This window comes from Triticum dicoccoides, chromosome 4B, assembly GCF_002162155.2.
Source record: "Triticum dicoccoides isolate Atlit2015 ecotype Zavitan chromosome 4B, WEW_v2.0, whole genome shotgun sequence".
Taxonomy (NCBI): domain Eukaryota; kingdom Viridiplantae; phylum Streptophyta; class Magnoliopsida; order Poales; family Poaceae; genus Triticum; species Triticum dicoccoides.
In genome coordinates, this window is record NC_041387.1 from 461,629,467 (window position 1) to 461,648,145 (window position 18,679).

General features: G+C 45.6%; 1 protein-coding gene across 1 annotated transcript in view; it reads right to left on the minus strand.

Annotated features, from left to right (window-relative positions):
- The window catches only part of LOC119290883 (OVARIAN TUMOR DOMAIN-containing deubiquitinating enzyme 3-like), a 14,925-nt gene extending 4,843 nt beyond the window's left edge, over positions 1 to 10,082 (minus strand). The window contains exons 1-4 of the mRNA XM_037569552.1: positions 9,924 to 10,082; positions 9,724 to 9,847; positions 9,536 to 9,626; positions 9,378 to 9,441 (exon numbers count right to left, since the gene is read on the minus strand). Of these exons, the coding sequence (XP_037425449.1) occupies positions 9,378 to 9,441; positions 9,536 to 9,626; positions 9,724 to 9,847; positions 9,924 to 9,951 (307 nt within the window). The 5' untranslated portion in view covers positions 9,952 to 10,082. The remainder of the gene's footprint in view (positions 1 to 9,377; positions 9,442 to 9,535; positions 9,627 to 9,723; positions 9,848 to 9,923) is intronic.
- Between the last annotated feature and the right edge of the window lie 8,597 nt (positions 10,083 to 18,679).

An 18,679-nucleotide genomic window follows, 5' to 3' on the forward strand; every position in this document is an offset into this window, starting at 1 on the left:
CGCCCCACCGTCCCTCGCCGTCGCGGCGTCCTCCGCGGCCGCGCCCGGTCGCCTCGGTCGCCGCTGCCGCCGCCGGCGCCAACTCCGGTGCCCCTCGCCGGAGACGCCCAGATCCGGCCGCCCCGACCATCCTACTCCGGCGACGCCCCGCGCCCTCCGTCGAACCCGCACCGGCCGTCCTCGACCCGCGCGCTCGGATCCAGATCCACTCCGGTTGACTTTCTTCCTCCCCCGAATTTCGTCTAAGTTCTTATCTGTCATAAATTTTGTTGCATGTTCATCGCCCCACAACTTTGCACCCGTGGCTCCGTTTTGGGCGTATAGCGTACCGAATTGTTCGTCTCGAAGAGTACATCATTTCATCTCATTGCATCATTTTCATTTGAGCTCATCTTGATGCCCGAAATGCTGTTGGAAGAGTGCTTCATAATGTTAGTTTCAGATTCTCATCAGAACATGCACTTTTGTCATTTTTGCCATGATTGATGTGTGCATCCTATGTACTTGATCCCTACATGTGTTTTGAACTATGCCATGTCTTCTTTACAGAGGTGCTTACCATGTATTTTTGTGATCAATGTGGTGACTAGCACAAGCATGCAAACTAGGCTTCGTGATATTGCTGATTTTAGTCCCTGTTCTGCTGATATTTTGATGTCATGTAAACATGATGCTACAGAGAGATCCATGCATATTTTGAGATACTTCAGTAAGGATATTTTGAACATATGGTTATGCTCTATCCATCCATGGCCCTGGTTGCAATTATGGAGTAGTCTAGCATGTCATTTTCGTGCTCTACTTTTGCTTCAAAATGTTTCCTGGCAGATTGTTTACATGTTATTCAATTTTGCCAAGGTTGTTGTAGTTGATCCGTGTATGCTATGATGTTGTTCTTGCCATGTATAGCTTCTATGTCATGTCTTCTTGATGGATGTATGCTTAGTTTATCATGAAATGCTCTGTAGTGAGTGCATCGAGCTCACGAAGGTGCCTCCGTAATTCTGTCAATGCCATGCTTTGTTTGCTGAATCTGTTAACGAAACTTGCTATGTTCACATGGGTGCCATCATATTTTCTGATCCTTTTTGGCTTATGGTCAGTAAGGGACTTTTGATCTATGCTTTGAGTAGATTCATGCCATGTCTTGTTTTGCTATTATAAGTTCTTGTAGCATGTTGATAACTTGCTCTGAACATTGCTTCGTAATGCTGTTTATGTCATGTCCAACCTGATATTTTTTGCACTTTCACCATGCTTGTTTGAACCTGTTATGATGTGATTTAGCCGTAACTCAGTGTTCCTCTTTTGTTAAGCATCTCCTGTCGATCACTGCCATATGTTTTGTTTTTATGTTGGGGTGCTGTAGCATAGTTTCTTGTTGCATGCTAAGTAGCATCGTGCTGTTAATCGCAGATTTGTGTCATTCTTGTCTTGCTTGCCATTTGCAAACCGTGCATCCGTTTCCGGTGATCCTTATATCGATTTCAACCGAAATCATCTCATCTTTCCAGCGGCATACTTGGTTTGCCAAGTTGATGCCTTGTTCATCCTTTTTCCTCCCAAAGCACGCATACGCATTGCATATCACATCTTGCATATCATGACATGTATTGCATCATGTTGCTTGAGCATTGCACCGTGATTTATTGTGTTCCATTGCTTGTGTTCTTGCTTTGGGTAGAGCCGGCAGACAAGTACGTGCACGAGGAACCTGTTGAGTACGCTAACGAGGATCAAGCCTTCGACAACTCTGAGAACCTTGCAGGCAAGATGACCATACCTTCGATATCACTTCCATCTTTGCTTTGCTAGTACTCGCTCTATCGCTATGTTAGCTCTACCTGCCACTGTTTATCATGCCTCCCTATTGCCATGTCAAACCTCTAACCATCCTGTCCTAGCAAACCGTTGTTTGGCTATGTCACCGCTTTTGCTCAGCCCCTCTTATAGCGTTACTAGTTGCAGGTGAAGATGAAGTTTGTTCCTGGTCGGAACATGGATTTTGGGATATCATAATATCTCCTGTTTAATTAATGCACCTTATATATTTGGTAAAGGGTGGAAGGCTCGGCCTTATGCCTGGTGACTTGTTCCACTCTTGCTGCCCTAGTTTTCGTCATACCGGTGTTATGTTCCTTGATTTTGCGTTCCTTACACGGTTAGGTGATTTATGGGACCCCCTTGACAGTTCGCTTTGAATAAAACTCCTCCAGCAAGGCCCAAACTTGGTTTTACCATTTGCCACCTAAGCCCTTTTCCCTTGGGTTTTCGCGAGCCCGAGGGTCATCTTTATTTACCCCCCCGGGCCAGTGCTCCTTCGAGTGTTGGTCCAACCTGAGCGATGTCCGGCGCCCCTTGGGCAACCAGGGTCTATGCCAACCCGACGTCTGGCTCATCTGGTGTGCCCTGAGAACGAGATATGTGCAGCTCCTATCGGGATTTGTCGGCACTTCGGGCGGCTTTGCTGGTCTTGTTTTACCATTGTCGAAATGTTTTGCGAACTGGGATTCCGAGACTGATCGGGTCTTCCCGGGAGAAGGTATATCCTTCGTTGACCGTGAGAGCTTGCGATGGGCTAAGTTGGGATACCCCTGCAGGGTATATTATCTTTCGAAAGCCGTGCCCGCGGTTATGAGGCAGATGGGAATTTGTTAATGTCCGGTTGTAGATAACTTGACACTTGACTTCATTAAAATGCATCAACCGTGTGTGTAGCCGTGATGGTCTCTTCTCGGCGGAGTCCGGGAAGTGAACACGGTTTGAGTTATGCTTGACGTAAGTAGTTTCAGGATCACTTCTTGATCGCTTCTAGCTTCTCGACCGTTGCGTTGCTTCTCTTCTCGCTCTCACTTGCGTATGTTAGCCACCATATATGCTTAGTGCTTGCCGCAGCTCCACCATATTACCTCTTGTCCTACCTATGAGCTTAAATAGTCTTGATCTCGCGGGTGTGAGATTGCTGAGTCCTCGTGGCTCACAGATTCTACCAAAACAGATGCAGATGCCGAGGATACCAGCGCAGATGGCGCAACTGAGCTGAAGTGGGAATTTGATGATGCCCTTGGTCGTTACTATGTTTCGTTTCCAGATGATCAGTAGAGGAGCCCAGTCGGGACGATCGGGGATCTAGCATTTGGGGTTGTCTTCTTTTCATTTGAATTTGACCGTAGCCGGTCTATGAGTGTATTTGAATGATGTATGATCTTAATTATGTATTGTGTGAAGTGGCGATTGTAAGCCGACTCTCTTTATCTCATTCTTGTTCATTACATGGGATTGTGTGAAGATGACCCTTCTTGCGACTAAACCACCATGCGGTTATGCCTCTAAGTCGTGCTTCGACACGTGGGAGATATAGCCGCATCGTGGGTGTTACACCAGGCATGGCACGAGGCCCTGGCCTGGCTGCGCATTCCAGCCCCAATCCCCAACCGCGAGCCCTCGCTCATGGACTGGTGGAAGCATGCTAGGTAGAACACACCGCCGAGCCTTCACAAAGCCCTGAAATCCGTCGCTCTGCTCGTGCCTTGGATGGTTTGGAAACACAGGAACAGTTGCGTCTTCGACAGCGCAACAGCATCCATGAACACGCTACTCGACAGGATCAAGGACGAGGCCTGCTCTTGGGCGGCTGCTGGGGCACCCGGCCTCCGGCTTGTACTGCCACAAACCTGGGACGTACACTAATCTCGCTGTAACCTGCGCGTCCTCGGACATTTGTAACTGAACTTCTATCTTTTCAATGCAAAGAAACGCAAAGCTTTTGCGTTTTCTCAAAAAAAAATGTAATTTCTTCGGTTCATGACAAAAGTGACATTTTGGACAATTTTCAAAATATAATTCTGAGCACTAGTTTCTTCTGTAGCATATTATAGCACCTAGTAAAATTATACTACTCCCTCCGTCCCATAATGTAAGACGTTTTTTGGCACTACGCTAGTGCCGAAAAACGTCTTACATTATGGGACGGAGGGAGTAGTATTTTAAAATTATTTTTTGAAACAAATCGATACATTTGATTCTCAAGTTCCCAACCTAATTACTGAAACAATATAAGCGATCAAAGAGGTATGTCCAAAATATCACTTCTCTTTGAACTGGAGTGAATGAGGAATACAAAGGGCGGAAAATGAAAGGTATGTCAAAGCGTGAGGAAATATGGAGAGCATTTTTTGGGCGGAGAGGCTCACCATACGGACATGGCTCAACATAGCAATGAGCTGTCACTACTTACTGAAGTGATGTCTCTTGGATTTGCCGTCGTCATGGTGGCAAAGTACTTATTCTTACTACATATGCAGCACATAATATCAGCTTTTGAATGTTCCACGCCATGGCGGTTCTGTGCCTAAACATAGGTGATTCGTCCTATTAGAGAAATACTCTTTTAGACTATACAAAGACTACTTTCCAGATGCTCCTACCAACAAGCCAACTATATTTCAGTGCAGGTTTGTCATTGATCCATCTATTTCTGTTCTCCTTTTTTTTGTTAATACTCTTGGCTAGACCTCGTTCTTATTTTTCGCATAGGTTTAGAATGACTTCTCTATTTTTTTTGGCACAGTGCACATTGTATAAAATCATGACGACTATTTTGTACAGAAAAGAGATAGAGCTGGACATCTTGGGCTATATTCTACGGAGAAGATTACCATAGCATTATGGAATGCTAATGTATGACGTAGCAAATAATGCTACAGATAATTATGTTTGGATTGAAGAAAGTGTTGCTATAAAGTCTTAAGATTTGTGAAAAACTATTGTTGAAGTCTCTAGGGATGAGTATTTGAGATCTTCAAAGGAGAATTTTACTGCTGGATGACTAGCAATAGGAAAAAAAAAGGTGTTTTCCCAGAATGCTAAGTAGCATAGATTGCATGCATTCGAAGTGTAAAGTTGTCCAGCAGCATGGCAAAATTTCTCTTTACTCTCCAGTTGCAAAACATCATTTTTCATTTCAACATCTCAAATACTCACCTCCAAAGACTTCTGAAATAGCTTTCTCAAACATTTTAAGGCACTCTATAACAGTACTTACTCAAATCCGAAATCATCCGCAGCATCGGGTGCTACTCCAGTAGTTCGTATTTTAAATGTTGGGGTAATCTTCTGTAAAAAAAGATAGCCCAAGATGTCCAGAGCCATCAGTTCTCTACACGAAGGTGTCATCATTGCCTTCTACAGCATACACTATGTCAAAAGTTAGAGAACAAGTCATTCTAAACCTGGACGAAAAATAAACATGAGCCATAGACAAGAAATTAAACAAAAAAAAGCAAACACAAACATATCGACTACCAACAAACCTGTTGCTATGAATCACTTAGCGTATACTAATGGATCTTGGCATAGTGTGTATTCAAACGATAATATTGATTGTGTGCTTGGTTTGATGTAAGAATAAGTTCATTGCCATCATCAGACAACGAAGAATCCAAGAGACATTGCATGAGTAAGCTACGACCACTAGTTGTGATGTGGTAGAGGAACAACCATAAAAAGGCAAATAGCTTTGCATGTATAGCCTAATATAACCATTACAAATGCATCCGTCCAAAAATAGCCGTTACAAATATAGCCATTGAAATTACAGCGGTTACGCATATGGCCATTAAAGGAATATTGCTATTTATATCATGTCGATAAATTATAATTCCTCCGGCAGAGGCGGAGCCAGCATGTAGGTGTTGGGTTCAACTGAACCCAACGATTTTCTCACGCACGTATATGTAGACACGTAGTCACTTTGATGAACCCAGTACGAATGCACGGTTGAACCCATCGAAGCTAGAACGCACGAGCGAGAAGCCTCTTGGCCCATTAATGTTTCCTTACTTGAATAGCCCAACCAAAGTTCAATATTTCTCAAAAACAAAAGAAGCCCGTGAGTAAATGTGATCCATCAATGCCACCCACGAAGCAGGCTGGATCGCCGATAGATCGATTCCATGTCATGTACGCAACATACTTATCTAAAAAAATTACACAACACACCGCACACAGCCCGACTCGACAACTTCCTAGGTTTCTCTTGTTAGCCCATGGCGACCCCGGTCACCAACTCCTAGCGGCAAGCCAAGAAGCCGTCGACAGCGGCCGGCAATTGAAGTACACCAGATTGAAGGTAATGAGATCGATCACATCATTCCGCTTGTGCATGCCTTGTAACCTAGTAAGTGCAAAAAATTAACCTTTGCCCTAATTTTCTAACTGCTTTTCCTTTAAACTTTGATTGATCTAGGATTCCAGGCTATGGAATGATATTTGTCAAATAGAAATTGATCATCAGATTCATACAATGATGTAGGCACTTTAAGCCCACATACCAGATGTAGGTGCGTCAAATATTGTTCATGGCTTGCTGCAAATAATCTTCCAAAGCCTTCTATTCAGAGAAATTAATTTATATGATCTCCCAGAGCCTTTTATGCAGAGAGTAATTAAATTTTAGGATGATGAAATATCGAAGGGGGCCACTATGAAATCTTTGTGAATTTACATATTTCTTTCGCTAGATGGCAGTTTACTTTAAACTTGTCAAACTAATGTGTTTGTTCAATCTTTTCCGGAGAATGAAAAGTTGACCCTGAAGCTACGAGGTTATTTTGGTTAGACAAGCGGTTTTATACAACTGGTACGTCTTGCACTTTTAAGCTTTTTAGTGTAATTACCATGTGTGATAATTGGTGTCATATTTCTATTTGTTAGGATATCTTAAGTATTGTATTCTTGTTGTTCGATGGTGTGGAAATGTACTTTACACTTAATTAACTCGTACCCAAACCGCACAATGAACTAACGAGTGAACCCATTGGCCAAATTTTCTGGCTCCGCCCGTCCTCCCGTTCAAGGAAAGGTGACATTTTGGACAGTGACATGACTATCAAAATATAATTCTGAGCACTATTTTCTACTTGAAAAAAGTCCATTTGACTACCCTGAATAAAGTGGGTGGTTCACTTTACCCCCTGATCTATTTTTCGGCTTCTTTTACCCCCCAAACAAACTCAAACCGGACAAAACACCCCTCTGGCTTGTTTTTCTCCACCCGCTGCTGATGTGGCACTAGTCAACGGCGGTTTTGACCTGGGTGGGGCCCCCTTGTCAGGTTTCCCTCCCTCTCTCTCTCTCTCTCTCCGGGTACACCCGCCGGCGAGCCTCCTCCTCGGCTCCCGCCCCTTCTTCTTCCCCGCACTGCTGCTACCGCTGTGGGAGCACTTCTCCAGGCTGCAGCAGCCCGCTCCCCGTCCTCCTTCACGTCCTCCTCCTCCTCGTCATGCTGCTACTGTGTACCATGACCACGACGACTCTCTCTCCTTGCTCTAGATGCCATGGCCGGCGCTCCGTTCTGCAGATCGGCGCTGCTGAGAACCACCGTGGCCACCTGAGACTACCGTCACCGTCGGCCTCCAGCGCCCTCGACTTGGATCCCGCCGCCCTGCCACAGACCCGCGTCCGTCGTCGTCGTTCGTCACCCAGCACCCGTCCCGGTCGGGCGCCGGCTTCGGATCGGCGAGGACCATGCTGTTGGAACCGGTCTTTCAGGTAGTAGTGCATGCACTAATGTGCGTGCTGTTGCTGCGCCAACAGCCCACGATCTGCATGCTAGCTTCTAGGAGTGGTTAGCCTGTGCATAGCTGTGTTAATTACTCGCGTGCGTGTGTTATCTGTGTATAAGTGTACACCCAGAGGATAATACAATTGTGAGTTCTTCCTCACTTTTCTTTCCTTCACATGCAGTCGCCGCCGTGCAAGCTCCTCTGCCTCGCCGCCAGCGCCGAGGCCGACGGTGGCATCGCTGGTGGGGTTGCTGGATGGCGGGGAGGTGATGTAGGAGGCTCGGAGGTGGCCGGCGGCGAGCTCCTTGTTGGAGCAGAAGCGATGAGGCGACCGACAACGGAGCAGCGCTAGGAGTGAGAGGTCGCCGGCGTGGAGGGCTTCAGCGGCGACACAACGGCGCGGTGGTGCTTAGACGCAGCCGTGCATAGAGGAGGTCGGGGGCTCGGGGCTGTTGTGACCTGGAGAGAGAGAGAGAGAAACCTGACAAGGGGGCCCACCCGGGTCAAAACCACCATTGACTAGTGCCACATCAGCAGCGGGTGGAGAAAAACCAGCCAGGGGGTGTTTTGTCCGGTTTGGGTTTGTTTGGGGGGTAAAAGAAGCCGAAATAAAGATCAGGGGGTAAAGTGAACCACCCACTTTATTCAGGGTAGTAAAATGGACTTTTTTCTTTCTACTTTAGCATATGTATAACACCCAATAAAATTATAGTATCTTAAAAATAGTCTTCGACACAAATCTGTACATCTGATTCTCAAGTTTCCAACCTAAATACTGAAACAATATCAGCGATCAAATAGGTATGTCCAAAACATCACTTTTTTGTAAACTGGAGTGAGAAAGAGTGTGGAATACAAAGGACGGAAAATGGAGGGTATGTCAGAGCGTGAACTATGAAGAGGATTTTTTTTTTCCGGAGAGGCTCACCATACGGAGATATGGAGATTGGTATATAGACGTTTGGTTGGAGATGCTCTGAGGAGTAGGTGTAGGAAACATGCCATGCATTTTTTTATGTTCAATGACTGAAAAATGTTGGACTCTTTTTCATGCATACCTGGCCATAATCGTCTGGAGTCTAGAGTGGTGGGGTCTATCTTTGAGTGTAACAATTACACCCGAATTGACTTCCAGGTCTATGACCTAGCAACACATTTGAATCTATCTACCATGTACCGCAACTCCTCTTACATGTTTTTGTTGACAATGATACCACTATTTAGTGGATGTTCTATTTTGTGAATACAGCTTTCGTTGTTAAAGTGGGAGCGCATTATCATAATATGACTGTAATCATATTTATTTGGTGACTAGCAAGATGCCCATGCATTGCATGGAACATCAAGATGCATTTGTATGAGTAGTTTATCTTGTGGGAGAAAAGGATGAACGAGGGAATGCCTTATTTGCAAATGTGGAGAGGGGTGTGGGTATCTTTTTGCAAAATTGCCATAGCTTCCTTCCAATCCGTCAGATATAGATTGGACGGCCTATATTGCAGGATGGCAGGCACGCCATCATCACCGACTATGCTTTTTATTAGAGTAGAGAAAAGAAACAGGGATTTGATTTGTACATTCACATCTAAAGACAAATTCTCCCCAGGGTAAAAGATGTTACTGATATGTACCGAAACCTAAACTAAAGCCCTGCAAGACCTACACATAGGGCAAACTATCTCCATACTGACCCCAAAAAGTTTGACTACTTAAGGCTACACAAAGCGAAAGTAAAGTAATTCTCACACAAACAAAAGAAAGTAAAATATATTGCAAAGATATATCCATGAGCTAGGCATAATATCGGACTACCTGCGTCTTGCACCTCCTCCCTTGGGGTCAATGGAATTCCCCTGGTCTTTGCCATTCCCTTAGCCTACAAAGAAACACACCAGGATTCAAGAGGAACGGAAAACCATATTCTGAAGCATGCGCAAAATCCAGCAGAAAGAGATGATTCCGCGACTTACCAAGGCTCGAAACATGCACCGGCCATCGCCGGTGACTCTCTGGACCCCGTAGTGCTCCACCTTGTTCAACGCCGCCGACCACCCGCCCCTCCTGGACCGGGAACCAGTTCTTGTAACTCAACTCCGCTGGCACTTTAATCGAGTGGGGTAAAAAACTAAAAATGGAGACGGAGAAGGAGCGCACGTACAGCGAGGAGCCAATCCTGGCGAAGCAGTGGAGGCGGGGCCAAACCGGCAGCGCGGGAGCAAGCACGGGGTCCTCGAGGAGCTCGAACCTGGCCGTGCCCTCCCCGAGCCGCGCAAGAAGCGTGGCTGCGATAACAACGGCCACCGAATCAGAGATGCGCGTGGGGACTGGGTACTGGGGAGTAGAGTGTGCACCACCTACCATTGTATGGCCGCACGGGAGGCGCCATTGGCTGCAATCTGGAAGACCGGAAGCGGCACCGGAGCGGAGGAGAGCCGAATGTAGGAGAAAGGGATAAGGAAGCCGGCTTACGGCCCAGCCCAGCCTCCAACAGGAAGGATGTGGCCGGCCGGGGCAAGAAGCCAGCTGACGGCCCAGCCCAGCCTCCAACACGGGCTTTGGGCTTTTAGCTTGGACATAGAACTGTTCAAGCCCTTCTAAAAAAAAAGCTGGTCAACGTCACATCCCCTCGCGTGAACATTTTTCCCGCTCGCTAGGGTTTTCCTCCTCTCGGCAGCGACTTTCGCCGCTCGTTGAAATCTCTTCTCCCCTACCTCAATATGTCGTGACCCCTCCGCCGCGGATCGTCAGGGTGATCGTGCATCGCTGCCAGGTCCTGGGACGGGTTCTTTTGGCGATTGGTGGATTAGGGTTAGTTCACAGACCGTTGGAGAGTTTCATTGGGCGAGGGAACAAGAGTATGGCAACCGAGACTTCTGGTTCTGGTGATCCGGAGGACTTGGAGGCATTGATGAAAGAACTAGGGCTCTCGGAGGAGGACCTTGATGATGTGGAGGTGGATCAGCAATCTCTGCCACCGGAGGCTACGCGTTGGATGGCAATCGCAAGGGTTAACATTGAGAGACATTACAGTCAGTACTGGTTCTACAAGAACATGCACGCCGCATGGGATCTCGCACAGAAGGTCAACATCCGCCCTCTGGAGGACAATCTGTATACTCTATAGTTCTCGTGCTTGGGGGACTGGGAGCGTGTAATGGAGGAGGGGCCCTGGGCTTTTCGCGGTGATGCGGCAATTCTTGCACCGTATGATGGATTCACTAAGCCATCGACGATCAAGCTGGACTTGCTAGAAATTTGGGCGTAGATTCACGATTTCGCAGATGGATATGCATCGCAGATTCCGTCCCTTGCAGCTAAGATTGGGGAGCTAGTCTATGCTGAACCGGCATCGCACGACTTCGAAGGCAACTTTTACAGGGTCCGGGTGAAGATAGATGTTAACAAGCCACTGAAGAACGATGTCTCTCTTAAGGTGGGAGAAAGAATGATGATTTTTTGCATCAGATACGGACGCCTCCCGAACTGGTGTGCCGTCTGCGGGTGGCTGGGTCATATGTATAAGGAACACGGTGATGGGGTTCATCCTCCGTCAGCTCTGGTTTTCAAGAACCTGAAGGCGGATTGGTTCAGAGGTGCAGGCCCAGGCCTGGGCGCATCTAGAAACAAAAATAAAGATGTGTCGTCTGGCAATAGAAGGCAGCAGGATTGTTCAAGGGAGGACAGGGACGAACAAATGATGGATGCTGGAAACAACAGGAAGCGCCCCCAAACCTATGATCCAGCGAATGTAGCATTGACTGTAGGGACGACCAAATCAGTGGGCTCTAATGATGGTGCGCTGCTGGCTCTTCCACCGTCGCCTATCCCGCAAAGCCCACCACCAAAGCAAGATCCAAAACGTCCAAAAAGAGGGACTAGTGGGGAGAAGAGCAGTTAGGACAAGAATGTTATCAAGAAGGCGGGAAAGACAATTGAAGCAACATCGGCGGGCTCCCAGGGGGAGTACTACCGGGCGCAATGAGTATCCTAAGTTGGAACTGTCGTGGTGCGGGCAAAGCTGTGACGGTTCGGGAGCTTCGCAATTTAGCGAGGAAGTTTGCCCCTACCCTACTGTGTATTGTTGAAACTCAGTTGGATAGAGTGAGGGTAGAGAATTTAGCTAGTACTCTTGGTTTTGATAATGCTTTTGCTGTTAGTAGTCAGGACCGCAGCGGTGGCCTGGGTATTTTTTGGAATAATCCAATAAAGGTTGAGATTTTAGGGTATTCTATGTATCATATTGATTACTCTATAGCTGACCCTGGTTTTGCTCCATGGAGGGCCTCATGTTTCTATGGCAAAGTACGCACCCATTTAAGAAACCTGACGTGGGACACAATGAAGGGGATAGCAAGTTTGAGCAATCTTCCTTGGGTTTGCATCGGCGATTTCAACGAAGTCCTACGTCTGGATGAACAAGAAGGGATTGGAGAGAGAAGCAATGCTCAGATCCAAGGCTTTCGGGACGCGGTTGATATTTGCATGTTGATGGACTTGGGGTATGAAGGCAATTTCTGGACTTTTGAGAAAAAAGTTACAGGGGGCAGTTACACCAGAGTAAGATTGGTCCGGGCTCTCGCATCTGCGGAGTGGAACAGCCTGTTCCTGGAGGCACACCTGAAGCATCTGATAGCTGCCACTTCGGACCATTGCCCGATCCTTTTGAAGCTCCATGATGAACAAGTTTGCCCTCCAGTGAAACCACCCTTTCGATATGAGGTAATGTGGGAGTCTCACGAAACTTGGCGGGACACGATCTCGCAGACTTGGAGTCAGAACCAGCCGGCAGGGACGATGGAAGGCCTCCGGGACAAATTGCATGCAATCACTGGTAACTTGGGGAGATGGAACAAGGAGACTTTTGGGTTGGTCCGGAAAGAGATTAAAACGCTCACAACAGAGCTTGAGCGACTCCGGAGTGAACCAACCAGGGTTGCCCGACACATGCGGAAACTAAGATCAATGAGAAATTAGTTGAATGGTATCACCGGGAGGAGTTAATGTGGAGGTAGTGCTCAAGAATTGAGTGGTTATCAGCAGGTGACAAGAACACGCGATTCTTCCACCTCAGAGCGAGCATGAGGAGGAAAAAGAATATGATTAAAGCCTTGGCAAATTCATTGGGAGCTATGGTAGATAATCCAGTGAAACTGAAAGTTTTGGTAGCAGACTTTTACAAGAACTTGTACACTTCAGAAGGGGTCAGCGACATTGATCGGGTCCTCCAGCATGTGCCGACCAAGGTAACCCAAAGAATGAATGAATCTCTTCTAGCGCCATACACCAAGGAAGAAGTCAAGGCGACACTTTTTAGATGTTCCCTACCAAGTCCCTGGGTCCAGATGGGTTCCCTGCACATTTCTCAGAGGCACTGGGACTTATGTGGCGACGAGGTCACCAATGGTGTTCTTAGGATTGTCCGAGGAGATGAAAGTGTAGAAAGTGTGAATGACATGGTCCTCGTTTTAATCCCAAAGGTGATGAACCCAACCCTCCTAACCCAGTTCCGCCCTATTAGTTTATGTAATGTGATATACAAAATTGCATCGAAGGTGGTTGCAAACATGTTGAAAGGCATTCTCCCGGACATCATATCAGAGGAGCAGTCAGCGTTTATTCCTGGTAGATTGATAATGGATAATATCATATGTGCCTATGAGTGCCTACACTTTATGAAGCGAAGCAGGGCAAAATCAAACAACTTTTGTGCTCTTAAGCTAGATATGATGAAGGCATACGACAGGCTTGAATGGCCTTATCTTCAGGCTATCATGATCAAACTTGGCTTCAACCAGCAATGGGTAAACATTTTTATGAGCATGATTAGCTCGGTTTCTTTCTCAGTACAGTTCAATGGTGAGAAGTTAGAGAGTTTCATACCATCGCGGGGTATTCGACAGGGAGATCCGATCTCCCCTTACCTCTTCTTGATTGCAGTAGAGGGCCTTTCGTGCCTCTTAAAAACCAGTTCTCAGTCGTTAGCACTCGATGGGATCAAGGTGGCGCCCACAGCCCCGGTAGTGAACCATCTCCTGTTCGCGGATGATAGCCTGTTGCTTTTCAAGTCAAGTGTGGAGGGGGCGGTGGAAGTATCAAACCTGTTGGAAACCTACTCAATGCTTCAGGACAACGAGTAAACCACTAAAAGTCTTCCGTATTTTTCAGCAAGGGCTGCCCACAAGCGTTGAGAGACAACACAAAAAACACCCTCAATGTCCAGAATGAGTCTTTGAATGAAAGGTACCTAGGGATTCCAACAGATGTGGGACAATCAAAGATGTGAACCTTCAGGTATCTCAGAGACAGGGTGTGGGAAAAGGTGAAAGGATGGATGGAGAAGCTATTCACTACAAAAAAATACACTTCTGTGATGATACGTGTTTGTCATAGTAGGTCGCGTTTTCTGTCATGCATGTACATCCATGACGATTTTACGACAGAATCAAGATAGTCATACCTGTGTTGTCGTAGAAGTGTTCCATGACATTACCAAAATTATCATCACGGAAGTGTCCACTTCCATGACAATAAATCACGCGTCACAGAAGTGCTTTCGTCAAGGGTGACCGACACATGGCATCCACCGTAACGGAACATCGTTAAGCTATTGGGTCCGGTTTTGGATCCGATAACCCATTAACAGCCCCGACCAATGGGGATTTTCCACGTGTAAAATCATCATTGGCTGGAGGAAACACGTGTCGGATCACCGTTGGGACAGATGTCATCCACTCATTGGAACGAAGGTGCCTACGATACGTCGACACGTGGCGCGGCCCAACAGAGGCCCATTCCTGTGAAAAGACCGGCCCGTTTGACTTGGTCAAAAGGTGGCGGGTCGGCCCATAGAAAGCCTGTTAACGACATGTTCACATATAGCCCATTTACAGCCCGCTAACACAGGGCCCGTTACGGCCTATCCGAATTAGGCCCAGTAGCGTCATCTGGGCCGTCGAATATGATTGCAGCACGTTTTAACTTCCAGCCCATGTATGGCCCATGACATCTTTCGGCCCATATGAGGCCCTTTGTAACTCTTGGCCCATTAATGGCCCGTGGTGAAACTGGCCCATAATGAATAGTGTACCACTTTATACCCATTAACGACCCATTATTCCATTGGGCCGTTTCCAGCCCATGTTATCTTTCGGCCTTCTCAGGGCCTATTTATTCTTGGGCTCATTTCCAGCATTTGGTTACTTACGGCCCGTTACTTCATTTTCTGCTTGTGGGCCAAATTCAGCCCGTTGTTACAGTCAGCCCGTTTGTGGTCCGTTAATACGTTGGGCCGTTTTCATAGCATCATCAAATACGACCTATTAACGACGGCCCGTTATGGTCGGCCCATGAACGGATGATTCCAACTCTAGCCCGTTTAGGGCTATAATGCGGTCTGTCATTGGCCCATGTTTGGCCAATCGATCATACGGCCCATATAAGGCCCATTGATGATATGACCCGTAGAAGGCCCATTGTGTCTACGGCCCGTAGAAGGCCCATTGTTTCTATGGCTCGTAGAAGGCCCATTGTTTCTATGGCCGATAGGAGGCCCAGCGTCACTACAGTAAATATGTAGCCCATGGTTATTGTGGCCTAGTTTTAGAAAATAGGTTATTGCGGCCACTAGCAAACAAAAAAAGAACTACACTGACTACAAGCAAACAAATAAACAAGACAAAAAGGAAATAAATAAGCAAGCAACTTATGCTAGGCTATAACGGCTATTACACATATTACATCCACTGGGCATCAAAGTTCGTCACCAGTGCAAATATAGGGAACAAAGCAGCATATAAACGCTGCAGCAAAACAAGTCCAGAACTGAAACCACTTCAGAAGAGCTCAAGAATCAATATCCTGGGTACCCATAATGCTGGCAAGATGCTTAGCAAGCTTATTAACTTTCTTTTGTTTGGTGCTTAAATCCTTCAGCGCTTGTTGTTGCACAAGAAAGTACGCATCCGATTTCTGCAGGAACTTCCTCAGTCCTTCAGCTTCTTGCCACAACACAGCTGACTGATGCCTTTCAGCTTGTAGCAGAGACTGAAGAAGCTGAAGTGATTTAGGCAGCGAGTTCGAAGAGCTTGTGCCAGCGGTACTGGCTAGTAACTCGAACACTACATCAACGCAGGACTGCGGGGTTTTCTCACTGTCTACAAGATCGTTTTTATCATCTTTCTTGGAGACTAACAGGGTTGTCTCACTATCTTGAACCTTATTTGCATTACTTTCTCTACCATTGCATAGTGGGGTGCTCTTCTCCAATATTTTGTTTGCATAATACAAGAGAAACAAGCAGACACATCACAGGTTTAGCATGTAGTATACGAAACTCATTTTGGTAAACCGGTTCAGTAGTAAGGTGGACAGGATAACAACATGAAACAAACATATATCTATGTACTATGGTCACTGTATTATCCATATCATTCTAGTTTATGTTGCCTAATCAATTTAGAGACACAGTTCAACTCATATATTTTTAAGACACAAAAACATAAACAGAATATAAGTGTGAGAAACTACACAACATTGGCAATACTTGTAATGTGCATCACATGAGAACATAACTGTTTATACAACTTAAACTAAAATCAACATAGAGCAAGAAGTTAGAACAACAATCCAGTTAAAGAAATAGGTTTAAAACATACCTGTTGCGCCATTGGAGTTTCAATTGGATCCTTCAAATTTGAAAGTAGTTGGTATGAGTAAATACAGTGATGCAACAGCAAAGGAGTATGGACCATAGCTACGGAATCTGACCTGAGAACAATTTCTCTTCTGCTTTAAACATGGAGTTTGGGTTAGCTGTGGTGGTCTTCGTGCTTTGTGCACTGCAGTTGCTTTACAAACTACTCATGTGGGGGTACTCTGTGGTGGACATGGTGCTTTGTCAACTAGAAGTGGGTTACTATTCGCTTGGGTTGCGGTTAGATGGGCTGTAGCTGGTTCTCTACCCAACAGTGTGAGTGTGCAATCTAGAAGAGTCTCCATTATGTGTGGTGGGGCTAGTTTGTGGGCCAGTACAACCATGGTTCTATCTGCATCGACGGGTAGCACTAACTTTTGTGAAGAACGGGTTTTTGCTCCCTTAGATACTGCCATCACCCCCTCCAATTCAAATGGTTGATAAACAAGAAAAGAAATTGAACGTACAAACATTGCATGATAGACAAATGTGGTAATTCACATATATGTTGTCTAACCAAATAGGACAGCATGACACAATTTCACATATATGATGCCTAACTAAACAGGATAGCATGGCACAGTTTCAGATATATGATGGATAACTTAACAGGATATAATGGCATAATTCAACATATGATGGGTATCTAAACAGGATGACATGACAAAACTATATGATGTCTTTCTAAAATAGGTTGGGATGAAATAATTCACATACATGTTGTCTAAGTATACATGATGGCATGATATAATTGACATAATTGATTCATATACTAAGCAGCTGGCACTCGCATGTATGATCTCTAAACTAAGGAGATGGAATTCAATATTGTGCATATGATGTCTAAACTAAGCAATGCAAGACACCATATGCATGATATGAGAAATATAAACATTGCAACTTAGAGCATACACCTCAGGTGGGATATAGGACTGGTCACCTGTCTCTGAATCCTCCTCTGAGGAGCTCCCTGTAACCATCGAGATATATGCTTCAACAGGTACCATTGCCTGCTCTGAAGACCTTGTTTTCACTCCAGATTTTTCCATAACCGGCTCAAATGGCTGATACACATGAAGAGTAGTTCAATATACATAGATTGTCGACAAATGGAGTACGTAATAAAAAAAAGATGGCATGAGATAATTCACATATATGATGCCTGGCTACATGGCGGTGCATAATTCACATATATGATAACTGGCTAAAAAACATGGCATTGCATAATTCACATATCTAATATAGAAAGCAAACAGGAGGCATTCACACAAAAGCATGTCTAATCTAAGCAGATGGCATGGCAATGCAAGACACCATATGCATGATATGAGCAATATAACCCTGCCAAGTTAGAGCATGCACCTTGGGGGGGAATACGACTAGTCATCTGTCTCTGAGTCCTCCTCTGAGGAGCTATCTGTAACCAACAAGAAATCTGCATCGATAGGTAGCACTGGCTGCTCAGAAGACCTTGTTTTCACTCCAGATTTTCCCATGACCGACTCAAATGGCTGATGCACAGGAAGAGTAGATGAATGTATAAACATTGTTGACAAATGGAATACATTATGAAAAAAATATGGCACGATACAATTCACATATACGATGATTGGCAAAACAGGATGGCATTGCATGATTCACGTATAGAAACCAAACATGTGGCATTCCACAAAGCAAATCTAAACTAAGTTGATGACATATAAGATGTATAATGTAAGCAATGCGAGGCGCCATATGCATGATATGACCAACATCAGCATGCCAGGTTAGAGCAAACACCTAAGGTGGTAATCAGGAGTGGCCGGCTCCTTCTGAATCCCCATCTGAACAGTTATCTTCCTCTGGAATACAATCTGGAAATGCGGGAGGGGGGGCACTTCGCCCACCATGGAGCGGCGTCTGCATGACATTATATTCCCACACAACGGTCTTCTCTTTTTCTCTACATGTTCAGTACGATTGTGTACAATATCTAACATGCATAATAAAAAAATAGTTAGATTTTGTAAGGCCTAAGGGGTGCATGCAAAAATCAAGACTGATGGTAGCAAATGAGTGGATGGATCCAAAACTAATGATAGCAGGTAGATTATAGCTTCAGTTAAAAAATAGACAATGGATCATCTATTGTTTGTTGCCCACCCAACATGAACCACATAGAAGACCCCAGATGAACTAGATAGTAGACAGATACTATTTGTTGCTGCCTCGATATGAGACCCACAGGCATTTTAAAACTCAAGTTTGAATGATAAAGTAGTAGGTAATAATAACTGATGTATAATGTAAGCAAACACGAAAGACTGTGACCTCTATTCTGAACTGTGTAGTCCTCAGGTTCATCTGCTCAATCGATGATGGTAATGCAGTTGGCGTGGCTGCCGGCAACGGGGAAGATGATCTGAGGCGACGAAAGAAAGTC